The sequence below is a fragment of the Vipera berus genome, assembly GCF_964194415.1.
Source record: "Vipera berus genome assembly, chromosome: Z".
Lineage (NCBI taxonomy): Eukaryota > Metazoa > Chordata > Lepidosauria > Squamata > Viperidae > Vipera > Vipera berus.
The window spans coordinates 13628868-13647523 of NC_138205.1; the positions used below are offsets into that span (position 1 = coordinate 13628868).

Genomic DNA, 18656 nt, shown 5'->3' on the forward strand with positions numbered 1-18656 from the left:
TAGATAGATAGATAGATAGATAGATAGATAGATAGATAGATAGATAGGTAGGTAGGTAGGTAGGTAGGTAGGTAGGTAGGTAGGTAGATAGATAGATAGATAGATAGATAGATAGATAGATAGATAGATAGATAGATAGATAGATAGATAGATAGATAGATAGATAGATAGATAGATAGATAGATAGATAGATAGATAGATAGATAGATAGATAGATAGATAGATAGATAGATAGATAGATAGATAGATAGATAGACAGGCAGGCAGGCAGGCAGGCAGGCAGGCAGGCAGGCAGGCAGGCATTCTCCTGAAATGGATTTCTTTATAGAATAGAATCCTTTATTGGCCAAATGTGATCAGACACACAAGGTATTTGACTCCGGTGCATAAGCTCACAGCGTACATATAAACAGCAAGTAATAATTCATAGATCATAAGTCATAGTTACAATCATTAATCATAGGTTACAAACAACAATTGATAAATTGTAAGCAACCAATAGGAGAAGATAGTAGGAAAGATGAGAAGATTGAAAAAAAATGAGAAACGAGACAATGCTGTGGGAATTAAGTGTTCACCAGAATGATAGCATGATGGAGGAAAAAAACCCTATCTTTATGTCTGGTTGTTTTGGCATGCAGTTCTCTATAGCAATGTCCGGGAGGTGGAGGTGGGGGGGGGAGTAGTTGAAATAGATTAGGTCCAGGATGTGATGTATTTTATTAGTATTTTCTTAAATGTTAATTATTGTTAGAAAAAGACATTTCTGGCAAAATGTATTAAATAAAAACAAAGTAGGTAAGAACTGCAATGCCCCATGTGACTATCTTGACTCAGTCCTTAACAATCGGAATTCCTTATCTTTTTTGCAAAAAACCTTCAAGGTTATCTGTCATCTTACCTGCTCAAAGAATTCATCCATGAAATGGTCTCGATCCACGTGTACCACCTCTTCCTCATCATCACTGTCTTTGGCCTATCCAAGAAACAAAATGGATACAGATTAGATCATTACTGGGCTTTATCTTAAAAGCAAGCCTGACCCTCGCTCCCTTGCCATACTGTAAATATAGAGGTAGTATAAATGTTAGGAAATCAAATGCCACTTCTTGGGAATAACAAGTAAAAAAAAACCCCATTTTTTCCGGACAGAAACATGGAGGAAAGAAAGAATGTTTAAGCCTTTGGATCAAATTAGAATAATGTCCTCTCTGGCTTAGCGATGTTTACACAATTGGCATTTTTTCAGGTGGTTTCTCTATTTTCCCTGCAAGGAATCATAAAGGAATTAAATGTGAGTGCCATTAATGTGTAAAGGATGTGTGGCTACTATTTCCAATTTTCTGCTTTCCTTTTTTTTTTATTGAAAAGTTTTACAATACATTTTTGAATACAAAAAAAACCCTCCTCCCCCTCCCCTCTCCCCAACCCCCTCCCTCCCCTCCCCTCCCCCCTCCCTGACTTCCCAGAGCTGAATACAGGGTATAAAAATACAAACAAGCATAATCTAAAATATGCTAACAACAATAAGACATTAAATTCTGTCGCACTTTAACTCTCCGTCATCAAAATATTAATAAAATAACTACTAACTAGTTATACATCATATAGATCCGCTACTTATTCAAATGCTAAATGAAACTTTTTAGTCCCATATTTGTTCTGGATATATTCAATCCATCTCCTCCATTCCGCAATGTATCTCTGTTGCGATTGGTCTTTCAAATACGCTGAAATCTTTGCCATTTCCGGACTTTCCTTTTCTTTCATGTATTTCAAATCTTCACTGCACACACTGACACCACTTCTAGACTCTGCTGATTTCTCTAACTTTAGCAACATCTTCAGGGTGACTTTATGATTCTTTGCATATTCAAAAAGAATGGCAACCCCCCCCCAAAAAAAAATAACCCCCAAAGCCATAGAAATAATGATGCCGTGCAAGGAGAAATATTGTGAGATAAAAGAGCTCTTGTGAGATTTTTCCACCGCTGCATTAATGTCGTGAAATTTGGGCCATTATTTTTTAAAATTTCTTTCAAGAAAATGCTAGTGCCCACACATCATGTGAAATGACACTGAAGTGTTTGTGACCTGAAAATATTATTATAATTAGCTTTTGCCCCCACATAGCTAAAGCACCCAACTGAAAGACCTAATTTCCGAAAACAAGCATTTTTCATGTTTCTTAGCAAAAGCTTGTAACGTGAAATCTGCCCCATTTTAGCAGCAGAAATCCAAGACAATCCAGACTCCAGTTGGATGCATTAATATGATTGGCAGCGGGAAACCTAGGAAAACAGCCAGGAAATCAAAACACATTCAACTACACAGGCAGATGGGAATGTACTATATATCCAATAAAAATATCTTTCCAGACAAACTTTGCAATGAGAAAGATACAGGCTCTGGAGGCAGCCAGTCATATTTACAAAACAGGGTAGAAATTCACTCATACTAAAACATCCAAAAAGCAGGGAGGAGAGGTTGTTATTATTTTATGTTTTGGGTTCATATTAGTCACAGCTTATTTATGGCTTCCTTTTAATAACAACATGCAGCTCAAGATTAAGCATAATAATAAACTCTCTGTCGTGTTGATCTCAAATTGGAGAGAGCGGTGCTGAATAGGTTGGCTACCGCTTTCTTAGAGAATGTTCCTGAACTCCCCAGTCTAGCCTATATCCCTGACATCTCCTAGTGGTCTCCCATCCAGGTCCTCACAAAGTTTGACCCTGCCTTATGTTTCCAAAGTAGCCATAGTCAATTGCCGTAATAAGAATAAATGCAGTAATTGTCAGATGAAAGAATCAGGACCATCGGTTAGGTTGCAGCATAGAATATTTACTCAAGCCTATACACAAGAATCTGGTCAACAAAAGTTCAGCGCCAAATTGGTACCAGATAAGTGTCAAATGGAATTCAGGGAGGGTTGAATTTGTGGGAATGCAACAACTCCAAGCTGATGACATGTTTAATTCCACCTTCCCCAGCTCTGGCTGCTCTTCTCTTACTGGAACTATCAATGCAAGTCTGTAACTGAGCATGTGCAAAACTTTAGATATTTGAGCTTAGACATTAAATCCACCATTACCTACACACACACACACACACACACCATACACACAAACATACACCACTGGGTAGGCTTAATCCCTGACAATTTATGTTCTAGAAAATTAAGCATCCACTGAAGCCTTAAGAGGGAGAATTAGCAGATCTGTTCATAGAGGCCTTCCTGCTACAAGGAACACAAAGTTTGTATCTCAACTTCTTCCTTACTTCTCTAAGTAAGGAAAACACATTGAGTCCATGCTTCTGCCTTTTTTTTGTTCTAACCTTCAAAGCTTCATTTCTCTTCTAGGAATTGGTTGGGGAAAAGCCAGTTAGAGTTCTCCTGGCTGCCTCCATTTTTCCAGCCTGGGACTGAATTCATAGATATAACAAATCCACCGCCAGATCTGGGAAGTAGAAGTGTGCAGATGAAGGCCATAAGCCAGAATTTTCCCTATACTTAAGAGTCTCAAAGGTCACGGACTGACATTTTAATGAGTCTAAAATGAGAGAAATATTACTGTACAGGTGTGACTAGAGAATAATCATATTAGGCATATTTCACTATAACAGATATGTTGAGGGGGTCAAGGCAGTGCCACAGTGATATGATTGAAGTCCCATTTATGTTTTATGCTGTGGGCCCACCTATTGGGATTACAATATTCAGAACTCTGTCTAGGAATCCTAAAATGTATAATCCTAAAAACATCATAAAGCTGCTAGGTTGAAGAAATTCACTTTGAAGGGTTTGTTTCCAAGTACAGCTGCCAGAGGTGGACATTCACAGCCCTATGGATTTTATAAAGTGGGAACCAGTCCCACTGTCACCCTCTAATACAATCTAGAGTGGAGGAGAAAAGGGGGTGAAAAGGGTTATTCGGGCCACAAATGGGGTGACTTTTCCAGCATCATTTAAACAGCACCTCTGGGTAGTCCTCGACTTTACAACAGTTTGTAAGTTACAACGGTACTGAAAAAAGTGACATGACGTTTTTCACACTTATAAACATTGCAGCATCCCCATGGTCACATGATCAAAATTCGGACGCCTGGCAACTGACTCATATTTATTTTGGTTGCAGTGTCTTGGGTCACATGATTACCTTTTGTGATCTTCTCACAAGCAAAGACCACGGGGAAACCAGATTGACTTTAACAACCACGTTACTAACTGAACAACTGCGGTGATTCACTTGACACCTATGGGGAGAAAGCTCATATACTGGGGCAAAACTCACTTAAGCAAATGTCTTGCTTAGCCACAAGACATTTTGGACTCATTTGTGGCCTTAAGTTGAGGACTACCTGTATTTACTCTCCAGTCAAGAATATATAGGCTGAGGCTGACCAAATAATAATAATAATAATAATAAAAGTAAAAATCATCCTAGCATAATCAGCATTTTCTCTTTGTCCACCAGTGCTTGGCAAAAAAACATTAGAATCGTTACAGCCCCTTTGGGGGAAATCACTGAGAAGGAACCTTGAAAGTTACAGCAATGGGTAGCAGCTAGATCAGGGGTCTTCAAACTTGGCCCTTTTATGACTTGTGGACTTCAACTCCCAGAATTCCTCAGCCAGCTGGCTGAGGAATTCTGGGAGTTGAAGTCCACAAGTCATAAAAGGGCCAAGTTTGAAGACCCCTGAGCTAGATATTGCTGCATGATAAATGCCTTTTTATTTGCTTTATTCTACATCCCAGCATTGTCTTGTAAAACTTGGGAAAGCCACCTTCAACGCCAGAGGTTGCCGCATCAATATGCCAGGAAGCCCCGCCTCAACCAATCCTTCCTAACTTTTGATCCCCCTCCATTTGCATATGAGAATTCTACAGCAAGCCTATTGGCTCCTCCAATTATTTCTCTGCCAGACCTATGGTTGGCTATCTCGTTCACGATTGGCTGTTCTCCAGATCTTTTTGCATTAGCTCTTTTATGTTACTTTTGGCTGGTTCGGGAAAATTAAGCTACCTTAAGCCTGGATCCCTGACATCCTCTTTATTCTCACGTTATTGGTTGCTTCACTGGCTAATTTGCATCCTGGCCTGAGAGACAAAACCGGGGGCCAAGGTCATCTTGCCGAACAGAGGAGTGACCCTATCTGATCAGACAAACAGACCATCCATCTCTGACAGTGGCCGAGCCAGATGATTCAGAAGCAGCCGGGGGGCACTTATGAGTCTATTCATCTACTGTCAATCAGTTGGTGAATGTTGGCAGTCTAAAAGTTTGAGAACACTCTGCTCATGATGCTATCTCTCTCAGGTTTCAAGGATTCAAGGAATGCTGCTAAGAAAAGCTCCCGGAATGACCAAACGGAATCTGATTATATACCGAAACTGCGCTTCTGCCAGGAAGGATAAGCGTGAGGTCTTCCCTTTGAGGATGAGATGCAATTTGCTGATGATGCAGAGAAAGGACGGGGGGGGGGGGGGTTTGAAGCTGTATCCCTTTCATTGAGGGATCCAGCTTTGGGTGCTAACTGCAGATAATAGAAATAGATTTATGTCCCTTTGCATCCCACATCTCAGCAGCATTTCCCATCAGGCTACCCAAGCGTTCCTCGGATAGTCTAGAGGGGGCTAAGACCCACTCGTCTGGAACCACTGTCTTGGGGGAAATGCTTCCCTGGCTGTGAATGGTTTCCAACACAGATGGAAATAGATCTGAGTCAATTAAGTTACTAAAAAGAATGCCACAAGCACACACAAGCACGTGGGTACAACTGATAATACGGAATGGAGTTTTTTTCCTCCGAGACACCCTTGCAGATTTGATTATAGCGCTCTTCGCCCCCTGAGGCATCCCTTGCAAACTCTCGCACCTCATAAAAGTCCACCCTGCCTTATTTCCATGCCTGGATGCTCCTACAGTTTGCCCTTCCGATGTGATTGACTTCTTCCAATTTTCCTTCTTTGCATGACTCAAAACCTCACACCACCTTGTTCCTCCGAGAGTGACTGGCTATTTGGCCTATCCAGTTCTCTCCATCCGGAGTGACTAAGCTGTTTTCTAGCCAATGAGAAGATGCTAGTAGAAGTCGGGTACAATATTGGTAGCAATGCTGACTAAATGGGGTGGAGTGGGGTGGGGGTGGGGGTTAATTATATAATTTATGGCTGCCCTTTTGTGTGTGTGTGTGTGTGTGTGTGTGTGTGTGTATGTCTCTCTCCTTCTGCCTGAACAAGAGCAGGGAAGGACGAAATTCAGCAGGCAAACTTTTACTTTCTCTAGCTACTCAGGGTGAGGAAAAAAGAAACTGCCAACACTAGTTATCCTGGAGGATGCTTAATTGATACGGTCACTCAAGAGTCAGCATCAGCGGAATGGCACATACGGTAATTAATAAAACCTCAAAGCTATGGGCTTGGAACAGAAAATGTCACAGCGAGGGACAGAACTTGTGGGACCGACTGAGTTAAAAATACATTCTGTCTGGCGAGGAACTGAATGATTACAGCTTTAAAAAAAATATCTGAGGGTTATATACAGTAGTCAGCATTCAGATTCAGGAATGGGGGTTGCGGGGGGGGGAGGATCTCCTGGGTCTTGCCACCCCAAATTCTCAGAAGAGAGGAGAAAGAGTTAAGGGGAAAGAGATAATCTGCTGCCAGCCAGCCTTCCCGTGCTTTCTTTATTTAAATATGGTCTGGTTTGTTAAGAGGTGGAATGGCTGAGTGCCAGGATCCCCGGGGTCCTAGCCGCAGCCGTAGGAAATGGGATTTCAGCCCAGGGAAGCCAATGGAGGAGAAAAGGCGTCTTGATTCCCTTCTTAAGAGGTATGGCAGCAATGGATGAATTGGAATCTGGAGAGATTATTACAATTAGCATTAATCTTGCACATGGCAGGCAGAGAGCACAGACTACAGGCAACCGCTGTAGCCGGTATTCCCCGGCTTCTATTCTCCTCCTCTAGCTGAGGAAAATCAGTACAGCGGTGACAAAATAACAGGCTAAAAAAAGATGTTGCCGCTGAAGTGCTGAGGCAGTTACTTTAAGGGGCTTATGCATAGCTCCTTCTCCAATCTCCTCCCTGGCTCTCCAGCTTCATCAAGTCTCACAACCCCCTTCGTCTGATTGCCCAAGACGAAAAGCAAGAATTTCGGAGCTCTGTCTCACCTCTCATCCTGCCTGATCTGTTCCTCATTTGCAATCGTGGTCACCTCTGTAGGGTGTCTGCAAAATACCGGTACATGGAAACTGGAAAAAAGGAGGACTTGGCTTTCCCAGGTAGGATAGAGAGTAAGTAAAGGTAAAAGTAAAGGTTCCCCCGCACACGCGTGCTAGTCATTTCCGACTCTAGGGGCCGGTGCTTATCTCCGTTTCAAAACCGAAGAGCCAGCGCTTGTCCGAGGACGTCTCCGTGGTCATGTGGCCGGCATGACTAGACGCCAAAGGCGCACGGAACGCTGTTACCTTCCCACTGGAGTGGTCCCTATTTTTCTACTTGCATTTTTATGTGTTTTCGAACTGCTAGGTTGGCAGAAGCTGGGACGAGTAACAGGCGCTCACTCTGTTACGCGGCACTCGGGATTCGACCCGCCAAACTGCCGACCTTCCGATCGACAAGCTCAGCATCCTAACCCACTGAGCCACCGTGTTCCTAGGGTAGAGAGTAGAGGACTCTAAAAGAAATCAGTCCACATCAAATCTATTTCCCACATCTGATTTATTTATCTATTGTTGATTGATTGATTGATTGAGATCCTTACTGGCAAATGCAACAGATACAGTACTTAGAAACCGATAGGCAAAATAGTCACATGAAAACCAACGAGAGGACACTGAGGCAGTGATGTGATCTTTAGCATGTTCTCTCTTGGTAACTATCGCAGAACAGAAAGAAGAAAAGTGGTATGAGAATCGAATCCAAAGAGGTAGGAAAGTGGAATTGCACTCTTGTGAAGAAACTGAAAAAGACTATGCCTGCCTATCACAGAACCTTGCCCCATTTTGCGGATTTTCTAAAGTAGAGTTTCTCAACCTTGGCAATTTTAAGATGTGTGGATGTCAACTCCCAGAATCCCCCCAACCAGCATCCACATACCGTATCTTAGCGTTGCTGAGATTTGAGAAACGCCATTGAGGTTCCTTTCGCTGACCTCTTGGAGGCAAATCAGCTCGGAACAAAGCGCCTTCCGAACTTCAGTCACTGCAGCGCTGCACCTCTCCTTACATCATCACTTCGAGATCATCAAAAATGATCCATGAGCAGGCCAAAGTGCTTTCAGTGAGTGGGGAACCCAACTGGCACCTTTTAGCAGCTAGTAAAATATTATTAAATTAAATAATTGACCATTTGTCAGTGTTTTAACGTTGTCCCAAACGGGAGGGTTGAAGCAATTAACGCTCAGATTCGATATTATAATGCTTAGGAGAAATGGCTATTCTTCGTGCCGGAATACATTTTCGAATACATGGCTAAAAAGTAAAGTCAGGGTATTCATTTGTAGTGGTTTTGTAATGCTTTTTTTTTAAAAAAAATGCTATGTTCTTCTGAAGTTTATTGGAGGTTTTGACACCCAGAGTCACACTGTTTGGGTTGGGCAGTTTTATAAATCTACTACATAAATATATAAAGATAGATAGACAGACAGACAGACAGATAGATAGGACTTTGGTTCAGCAAATGAGTCCTAAACAATCTATTTCTCTTTTTAAACAAAATGTTTTTCAATGAAAATGCATATGACAAGCTTTCCCTATGTTTCTTCTCAGAATATTTTAAAAATAGGAGCGTGGATGGAGATAAAAACAACCGTTTCGCTCCTCATAAACTACCATATAAAATATGCACCCGTTTTCTCTACGTTTGCACCATAAACTGCATCGTAAACTAACCAATGACCAGATTTGGACAACACTCCAAAGCAAGACTTTCCAAACTTGGGAAGTTTAGAACTTGTGGTCTTCAAGGCTTGTGGCTGGCTGAGGAATTGTGGGAGTTAAAGGTCCACAAGTCTTAAAGTTCCCAAGTTTGGAGACACCCCCCCTGCACAACAGTCCAAACTTAGCATATTGGGGAAATCAGCTGCTTGGTTTTTACATCAACCTGGTTAAATGTGTTCTATGAACCTAGACCACGTGGCCAAAGATGAAGCTGACAAGCCTGAATTTTTAAAAGAAGAGCTTGCCCACAGCTGCTGGTTTGGGCCTGCAGTTTGCAGCTGCAAGGATTCTCCCCATCCTTTGATCGTGTGCCCAAAGGCCCGTTCTAAATGTACAGAGCATTCGCCTTAAAGGAACTCTTGAAATTCCCCAGCGACCCACGCCCGTACAATGTCTCTAATCACACAGGCAAGGAGTCTGCCAAGCAAGAGACGCCAAAAAGTTTCCCCTGAAGAAGGAAAGGATGAAAGCATCAGCTGAAACCAGAAGGAAAGCGTTCTTCCTCTGCCGGACATAGATCACGGAGACTCAGAATGTTCTCCTAGCCAGCTGATCTCAGGCTCAAAGGCCATGATTCCCAGAAAAAGTTCTACTTTCTTCTTGCAATGTATTCAGAGGCGTCCTCTTTTATTAAGCACCTCTGGAACAGACTTTGGAAAGAGTGCAGAGAAGAGCAACAAGAATGATTAGGGGGCTGGTGGCTAAAACATATAAAGAAGGGTTAGAGGTCATGGAAAGGTCTACTCCGGGGGTGTGTGTCTTCAAACGTGGCCCTTTTATGACTTGTGGACTTCAACTCCCAGAATTCCTCAGCCAGGCGTGCCTGGCTGAGGAATTCTGGGAGTTGAAGTCCACAAGTCATAAAAGGGCCAAGTTTGAAGACCCCGGTCTACTCTAATGAAAAGAAGGATTAGGGGTGACATGATAGCAGTGTTCCCATATCTAAGGGGCTGCCACAAAGACGAGGGGAGGGGGGGTGTCAAGCTAGTTTCCAAAGCACCAAAAAGTAAGACAACTGTAAGGTTCCCGGCTCTTACTTAAAATTTGAGATACCATTAAAAGTCTAATCAGGCAACTGAAGCGGAGGCTTCTTGAGGAAACAGTGTTTTAATTGATCAGATAAGATGGCTGGGTGGCAAACAATCTGGAACGCTGCCAGATTTACGTCCAGAAGTGCCACGCCTTAGAAAGTTAGTAGCACTGCTTTATAAACTTTGTTAGCCAATGACAACCAGACAACAGAGCCATTACATCATAAGGAAGACATCCACCACTCCTGTGCACTCCCTTATTCCCTCCTTCAGCACATCCCATCCCTGTACATGTTTCCCACGTTTGCATGAAATTTGTCCCTGATGCAAAAGCCGACTACAAAAGCAAGATAGCAATAGTTAGGCTAAACAATATCTTTTTGTTCCAGTCACAGAAGTCTTCACAACAAACAGTGGATGGAAACTAACCAAGGGGGCGGGGGAGGAAGCAACCTAGAACTAAGGAGAAAATTCCTAACGGTGAGAGCAATCATCCAATGGAATAGCTTGCCTTCAGATGTTATGGACGCTCCATCACTGGAGGCTTTCACAAAGAGACTAGACAACCATTTTTCTGAAAAGGTGTTATCATCTCCTGCTTGAGCAGGAGATTGGACTAGAACAGGGCTTTTCAACCAGTGGTACGGGTACCACCTGTGGTACATTGGCACCTGGCAGGTGGTACCCGACCATCCTAGAAAAGTGGTAGCGGGGGAGGGGAATGAGTTGAACTGGTGGCAGCACCGCACAAGCCTGAGCAAGAGATGGCTGGAACTGCAGGCCTGTCAGGGCTCAGCGGAAGCGCCAGGATCAAGGCTTCTGTGGGGCTGTCAGGGCTGGAGCTCGGCGCTGATCCTGGCGCTTCTCCGGAGCCCAGAAGAAGTGCCGATCAGCTGAAATGTTGCAGCATCTCCAGGGTCTTGTGATTTACATTCAGATGCTTGGCGACTTGATTCATATTTATGATGGTCACAGTGTCCCAGGGTCATGTGAAGTGACCAAAACCTGCTGCAACCACCCAGCGGGGGGGGGGGAATAAAAACCAAATACCCACCCCCACCCCACCCCCTCTGCCAATCCTCAACAGAAATGCTCACAACAATGAAAACCGAGCAGGCAGGCAGGTGTCTCGCTCGGCTGTGGCTTGGGGGACACTTTTTTCAGTGCCATTGTAACTTCGAACAGTCACTAAGCGAACTGTTGTAAGTCGAGGACTACCTGTACTTCATCACTTTTTTTTTTTTGGTCATCAGGTTTTTGACCCCTTGCTAGGCGACTGGTGGTACTCGGATGCTGCCATATCCTAAAAGTGGTACATACAATGGGTGAAAAGGTTGAAAAGGCCTGGACTAGAAGACTTTCAAGGTCCCTTCCAGATCTATTATTCTATGTTCTACCATCCCCTCGGGTAGAAAAAGGAAAGGAAGAATAGCCAGCAGCAGCAAAAGGTGAGATGGCTGGCCTACAAACGTAATAAATAAGTAAGTGGGTGGTGAGACTCAGTTACCGCAGCAATGGGGACCCTTCAAGTCAGCCATCCTCAAGAAGCTTCGTGAAAAGGCGCTGCACCCAAAATCTTACCGGTAATAAGAATCTCAACTCATCAAATACAAAAAATTGCACTGCGTGTATAACAGGGACGCAGTGGCTCAGTGGGTTAGGACGGTGAGCTTGTCGATCGGAAGGTCGGCAGTTTGGCGGGTCGAATCCCGAGTGCTGCGTAACAGAGTGAGCGCCTGTTACTCATCCCAGCTTCTGCCAGCCTAGCAGTTCGAAAGCACGTAAAAATGCAAGTAGAAAAATAGGGACCGCTACGGTGGGAAGGTAACAGCGTTCCGTGCGCCTTTGGCGTCTAGTCATGCCGGCCACATGACCACGGAGACGTCCTCGGACAAGCGCTGGTTCTTCGGCTTTGAAACGGAGATGAGCACCGACCCCTAGAGTTGGAAACGACTAGCCGTTCGAAATTAGAATGGCATTGGGGGGAAAAAGATGTACTGCCATTTTTCAGACTTATGACTGAAAATTTTCCCCAGGCTGGTACATCTGGAGAGGTTAGATTCCAGGGCTCAGGCTGGTTGAACAGCGATTGGATGGAAGCGTAAGAAGACTTTGTTGGGGAAGATTGCCTGGTGCTGTGCAGGAAGGGCGTCCCCTGTACCTCCACTACAAAACGTATTTAAGGGACTTCCGTAGCAAAGTAGCTTTTGGGAAGGCCAACCAGCCCTCTTTGCCCCCAGTGTTCAGCTAGAACAGGGCTTTCCAACCTTTTCACCCATTGTATGTACCACTTTTAGGATGTGGCAGCATCCGAGTACCACCAGTCGCCTAGCAAGGGGTCAAAAAGGTGATGACCAAAAAAATAAAAGGAAAAAAGTGATGAAGTACAGGTAGTCCTCGACTTACAACAGTTCGCATAGTGACTGCTCGAAGTTACAATGGCACTGAAAAAAGTGTCCCCCAAGCCACAGCTGAGCGAGACACCTGCCTGCCTGCTCGGTTTTCATTGTTGTGAGCATTTCTGTTGAGGATTGGCAGCGGGGATGGGGTTGGGGGTGTTTGGTTTTTATTCCCTCCCCTCTGCTGGGTCGTTGCAGCAGGTTTTGGTCACTTCACATGACCCTGGGACACTGTGACCGTCATAAATATGAATCAGTCGCCAAGCATCTGAATGTAAATCACAAGACCCTGGAGATGCTGCAACATTTCAGCTGATCGGCACTTCTTCTGGGCTCAGCAGAAGCACCAAGATCAGCGCCGAGCTCCAGCTGGAGCCTGGCGCTGATCCTGGCGCTTCCGTTGAGCCCTGACAGCCCCGAAGAAGCCTTGATCCTGATGCTTCCGCTGTGCCCTGACAGCCCTGCAGTTCCAGCCATCTCTCGCTCAGGCTTGTGTGGTGCTGCCACCGGTTCATCTCATTCCCCTCCCCCGCTACCACTTTTCTAGGATGGCTAGGTACCACCTGCCAGGTGCCAATGTACCACAGGTGGTACCCGTACCACTGGTTGAAAAGCCCCGAGCTAGAACACAGTCACAGTAAAAGGAAACTCTTAAGAGGGAGTCCTCGACTTACAACCATTCGTTTAGTGACCGTTCCTGAAAAAAAGCAACTTATGACCATTGCAGCATCCCCAGGGTCACGTGATCAAAATTTGGATGCTTGGCAACTGCCATGTATTTATGACGGTTGCAGTGTCTCAGGATCAGGGGGTCAGTTTGGAACTGGGCCGTGGAAGTGGTGGGCGAGCAAACACACACACACACACACACACACACACACACACACACACACAGCTTCACTTGTGCGTGGGGCAGGCAAGTGCCCACACATGCACAGCTCCATTTGTGCGCACCCCACCGGTTTGCAAAGCCGGAAACGTTTGGGAACGCTGGCCGATAACAATAAGAAGCATTTTTATTATTTGTGAGTGCCTAACACGGAATCTGATCTGATGCTCAACAAACTGCACAGGGGGGGACAGGTGAACACTCTGGCAAGGTAGGTTAATGCTTTCCTTCCTATGTCTTCCACTAAACAGGGCTGCTGCTAGAAAGGAAGCAGGCCAGAGATGCTGCATTACATAAAAGAACCTGTGCACTTTGCTTTGTCTCAAAACAACTACATAACAGGGGCTGGGGGCAGCACATGGAAGTAACAATTGCTATTTTGCAATTGTTAGGCTGCCCACTTGGGTGTTCACAATATTCTTTTTTTTTAAAGGAAATTCACTTGAATTTGAACATAAAAGGTAAAAGGTAAAGGTTCCCCCGCACATGCGTGCTAGTCGTTTCCGACTCTAGGGGCCGGTGCTCATCTCCATTTCAAAGCCGAAGAGCCAGCGCTTGTCCGAGGACGTCTCCGTGGTCATGTGGCCGGCATGACTAGACGCCAAAGGCGCACGGAACGCTGTTACCTTCCCACCGTAGTGGTCCCTATTTTTCTACTTGCATTATTACGTGCTTTCGAAATGCTAGGTTGGCAGAAGCTGGGATGAGTAACAGGCGCTCGCTCTGTTACGCGGCATTCGGGATTCGACCTGCCAAACTGCCGACCTTCTGATTGACAAGCTCACCGTCCTAACCCACTGAACCACTGCGTCCCTGAACATACATTAGGACTCTATAAATTCACCAGAATTTATGATTTCACGTTCCTATTTTTGGTCCGAAAGGAATACACTCTGCACATGGTTAGAGCATCCCATATGCTAGGGAATATCCACCATTCAGCAGGGGGACTGGTTTGGAAACTGCCTCCTGGGTAGACAAAAGTAGGCTGCAGTGAGCGGGAAACGCTGATCATTTCCAACCTTCCTATGCTTGCAGCTTAATTTACCAGGGTCACCGTTGTGTTTGTCCCTCGGGGTCGATAAAATAAATAAAATATGCCCAAGCCACGTGAATGAGGATCAATTAAAGGTTTAGCACTGAGAGACTCTGAAACCTTTGAATTTCCTCCACTCATTTCCTGGACCGAAACAGTACTGGGGACAGGAGGCGACTACCTTGAAATCTGCAACCTATTCCATTGTCTCTTTCCAGCATTAAGTCCCCACCAGCACCAAAGAAAGCTGCTCAGGAAAGAGAGAGAGAGAAAGAGAAAGAGAGAGAGAGAGAGAGAGAGAGAGAGAGAGAGAGAGAGAGAGAGAGAGAGAGAGAGAGAGAGAGAGAGAGAGAGAGAGAGAGAGAGAGAGAGGCTTGCAAAAGCACAGAATGATATTCTTTTATGATTAATTATTGCCAGTGATAATTCTGGTGTTGCATGACAGAGGCTAACTATTGAGAAATGGCTTTGGAGATACCTCTTGGTTTAAATTAAGCCTCAGGTCCCCGCAGGAGAAATCTGGCCTTCTGAAGCCAACCATCCAGGCAGAGCCCCATCACCTCTCACCCCGCCATAGTCCAGCTTCCTGCCTGCAGCCCATAAACTACCTGAGATGACATGACTTATAGCTTTTGTTGGGAATTAAGAGAGAGAGAGAGAGAGAGAAAGGGAGAGACATTGCAAGCCCACGTCTGTCTCTACCACTCAAAAGACTGTTCCTGCATTGCAGCTGTTTGGGGAAGGAATGCAGATATTGAGAAAAAGAGGTCTCCCCACGCAGACACAGGATCCCCAAACCTTGAGAAGGACCCCAATATAATTACCTCAAATTCATGGCTAAGAAGGAAAAGGGTGTGTGTGTGGGGGGGGGAGAGAGATGGTCTTCAGCCAAAGCCGCCGACCAAAATGCGGGAATCCTCCGATGCGGATGCAAGGGGGAAGAATTCCGACAGAGCCAGGAGGGTGTATAGAAGCTGGGGAGATTGGAGGATGAGGAAGGGGCTTATTATGGCGAAAGACGGAGCAAGAGATACTTGTCAGAGTATTGGCAGGTAGCTCGTGCTGAAGACAGGCGTAAGTAATGAGTAGCGACCCACAGGGAAAAGACGCTTGGAGGGAAGAAAAGGAAGCGCGAGGGACAAGAGTCTGGGGGCTGCAAACCTCCAGCCTTTCAATGAACATGGCCAATTTAACTTCTGCCTAAGCATACACAGATGGGTCAGCAACAAAATGCTGCAGCATAAAACACTCCACCCCATTCTGTAATGCCCCAACCTGACACCTGTGGGTTTCCCACAATCGCCCAGCCAGTCCTCAACAGCTGTATTTCACAAAGATAATAGGGGCGGGGAGAAAAAAAGAGGCCCATGGTATTTAGGGTCCCCCTATCCCACCACCCAAGGTTGATGTACTTTTTAAAATCTTGGGATGCTTCTCCCCAGGTGTGCTGAGTGGAGGATGCTGTTTGGATACAGATGGAACAAGAGGTTGCTATTAGTATACAGACAGGAAGGCGGATGGTACTCTATGTAGGTAGCCAGGTGGGTGGTTATTTGGATATTTAATTAAAACATTTATCATTTGCACTTCAGCCAAAAAAAGAATATTTACTCCTTTAAGGACAGACAGTGCAAATGAAAATAATTCTTGTGGCTTTGACTTGTTTCCCCCCCCCCCCTGCCCCCGATAGAAAATTGCAGAACGCCAAGGTACGGCGGGCTGATAAAAGACAAAGCTAATTGTCTATTGGTATTTGATAAGCCTAGATACGTATATTGTTGTTGTTTTTTTCTCTTCGTTTTGCATAAACAAAAATAGTAGGCACCTCACACCTATAATAAATTTAGAGCCTGCAATTTGCACTTTTGTTCAATAAAAATCATCTCTGTGGTGTCAATCATCACTTGGATGGATAAATCCAATTTGAAGAAATTGAAACAAATCAGCACATCACCAACAACAACCTGTATCGCCACAAAACCAATATTATTGCCAGATATAACTTGTTAAAGAGAAAAAAATACTGTTTTCAGAGTTCCCAGCTGCATTCCTTTCTACAAGCTAGGGAACTCTAAAGAGCTGATGCCCTTAAATCAGGGGTCTCCGACCTTGGCAACTTTAAGACTTGTGGACTTCAACTCCCAGAATTCCTCAGCCAGCAAAGGTGACTGAGGAATTCTGGGAGTTGAAGTCCACAAGTCTTAAAGTTGCCAAGGTTGGGGACCCTTGCCTTAAATCATAGGTTGATCAATTAAAATTTGCAGTCATTGACAAACTGAACTAAGAGTAAGTTTTGACCAAGTAAAGCTTGAGCTGATTAATAATCTACCAGTTGAACCAATTGCATCTCAGCGTCCTTGAGATTCACATAGAAAAATTATAATTATACATTTTATATAATTTAGATATAATAGATTGTAAATATATATTACTATCCAAAGCATAGAAAAGCTCAAAGAGGTAGTGCAAGATCAGAAGATGTGGAGAGACTTGGCCCAAAGAATCACCAAGAGTCGGACATGACTGAATGGATATCAGCAGCAGCGGCATCCGATGGCGCTATCCGCACACAGATTTATACAGAAAATAGATCTTCATATAAATCTTTGTATAGAAAAACAGAACCCTAAATTTCTTTAAGGCAACATTGTATGCATATTTTTCTGTAAAAGGCCATTAGGGGAAGAATGCCTGTTCCAATATTTATCTATATCTATCTTATAGCTATAGTTATATCTACTATGAACAGTGTAGTGGCATAGAGGTGAAGACTCTCGCCTCCCACTCGGAAGGTTGGGAGTTCAATCCTAGGCAGCCACAGATGCTTCTCTATCAGGGCGCCAAGAGAAAATAACTGCTGCAAACTCCACGTAGGTGCCGGGAAGGGCATCCAGCCAGTAAATACTCAGCTCCATTCAGTCGCCCTGACCCCACCCCAGAGCAAGGGATTGTTGTTGTTAGTTGCAAAGTCATGTCCGACCCATCGCGACCCCATGGACAATGTTCCTCCAGGCCTTCCTGTCCTCTACCATCTTCTGGAGTCCATTTAGGCTCACGCCTACTGCTTCAGTGACTCCATCCAGCCACCTCGTTCTCTGTCGTCCCCTTCTTCTCTTGCCCTCAACCTTTCCCAGCATTAGGCTCTTCTCCAGTGAATCCTTCCTTCTCATTAGGTGGCCAAAGTATTTGAGCAAGAGATTACAGGGCCATAAAAAGAAAAGAAAAATAGCTGTATCAACTATATACAGTATCTATGTCTACAGCTATTATATTTATATACAAATTATCTATTTTCCCTTGCAATAAAAACTTTCTCTGGATAGAAAATGTGAGAATATGACTAAGCTACCACCAAAGGATGTCTGGAAAGCAAAGAGCTATTCAAGGGGTACTTTGGTGGACAGAAGAAAAAGGAAGATTTCAAATTAAACAGACATCTGGATAGAGGAATATGTCTGAACATATTGGCAGACTTTAATACTATTATTTTGCCATTTAGAGCATGTGAAGGCTCTAAATGATTTTCATTCATTACCTACTGAATGCCTTCCTTCCACCATGTATTTGAGGCTGAGAATAAATGGATGTGCTAAAAATATGCTGGAATTCCACTGTCCTCTTGGAAATGATGTCATTCGGAAATTCCATGGTTCGGTCCATCCTCTGTTGCATTAAAACGGCTGGGATAGACTTGCAAATCTACTAGGCCTTGGAGGTCTCTTGCTCTTCCAGTGAGACATTGTGAGCTAGGTGACTCAAAATGAAACAATACAATAAAAAACATCTGAACATTTCTCTAGCCTTGCTGGATCTTAGTCACTAGTGGTGGTCACCGATGGGCCATTATGCTATTGAAAAAGCCACGCTGGAACATATGACTCACACCCCACCAGACTGTAGCAGGAGACTGCCAACAGTTTGAGGCTGAAGGTAAGGTCTTTGTAAGGTGGTCCTGGAGTTGAGCACTTGGGAATTGTTTAGCAAACTTGCTAGAAAGTGTCCAGATAGTCATGTGGACGCTAAAGAAGGTTGATAGGGGCTTCTTCTAAAGCCTTACCATTGATTTATCCAGACACACAGACACACACAGTTGCTTGACAACTGATTCTGAAAATCCATTCTAGGCATCCTGCCATTCATAGCAGTGGACAAACAAATGTGTATCAAAACTGACTTAAACATCAGGCCCTTGATGTCACCGGAGGAGAACATTCACCATTCACCATCCCGTGTCTTATACTGCAGGCATGTTGAAGTTCACCTTCTCTAATGGCTGTAATAGGAATTATAGGCACTCAAGTCCAACATGGACTTCCAGCACCTGGTTAGAGAAGACTGTTGGACGCAGGCATGACA

General features: G+C 44.3%; 1 protein-coding gene across 1 annotated transcript in view; it reads right to left on the reverse strand.

Moving 5' to 3' along the window:
- The window catches only part of LOC308679074 (syntaxin-1B), a 66627-nt gene that overhangs the window by 27716 nt on the left and 20255 nt on the right, over positions 1-18656 (reverse strand). Inside the window, exon 2 of the mRNA XM_081346309.1 lies at positions 902-976. Coding sequence (XP_081202435.1) covers positions 902-976 — 75 coding nt within the window. The remainder of the gene's footprint in view (positions 1-901; positions 977-18656) is intronic.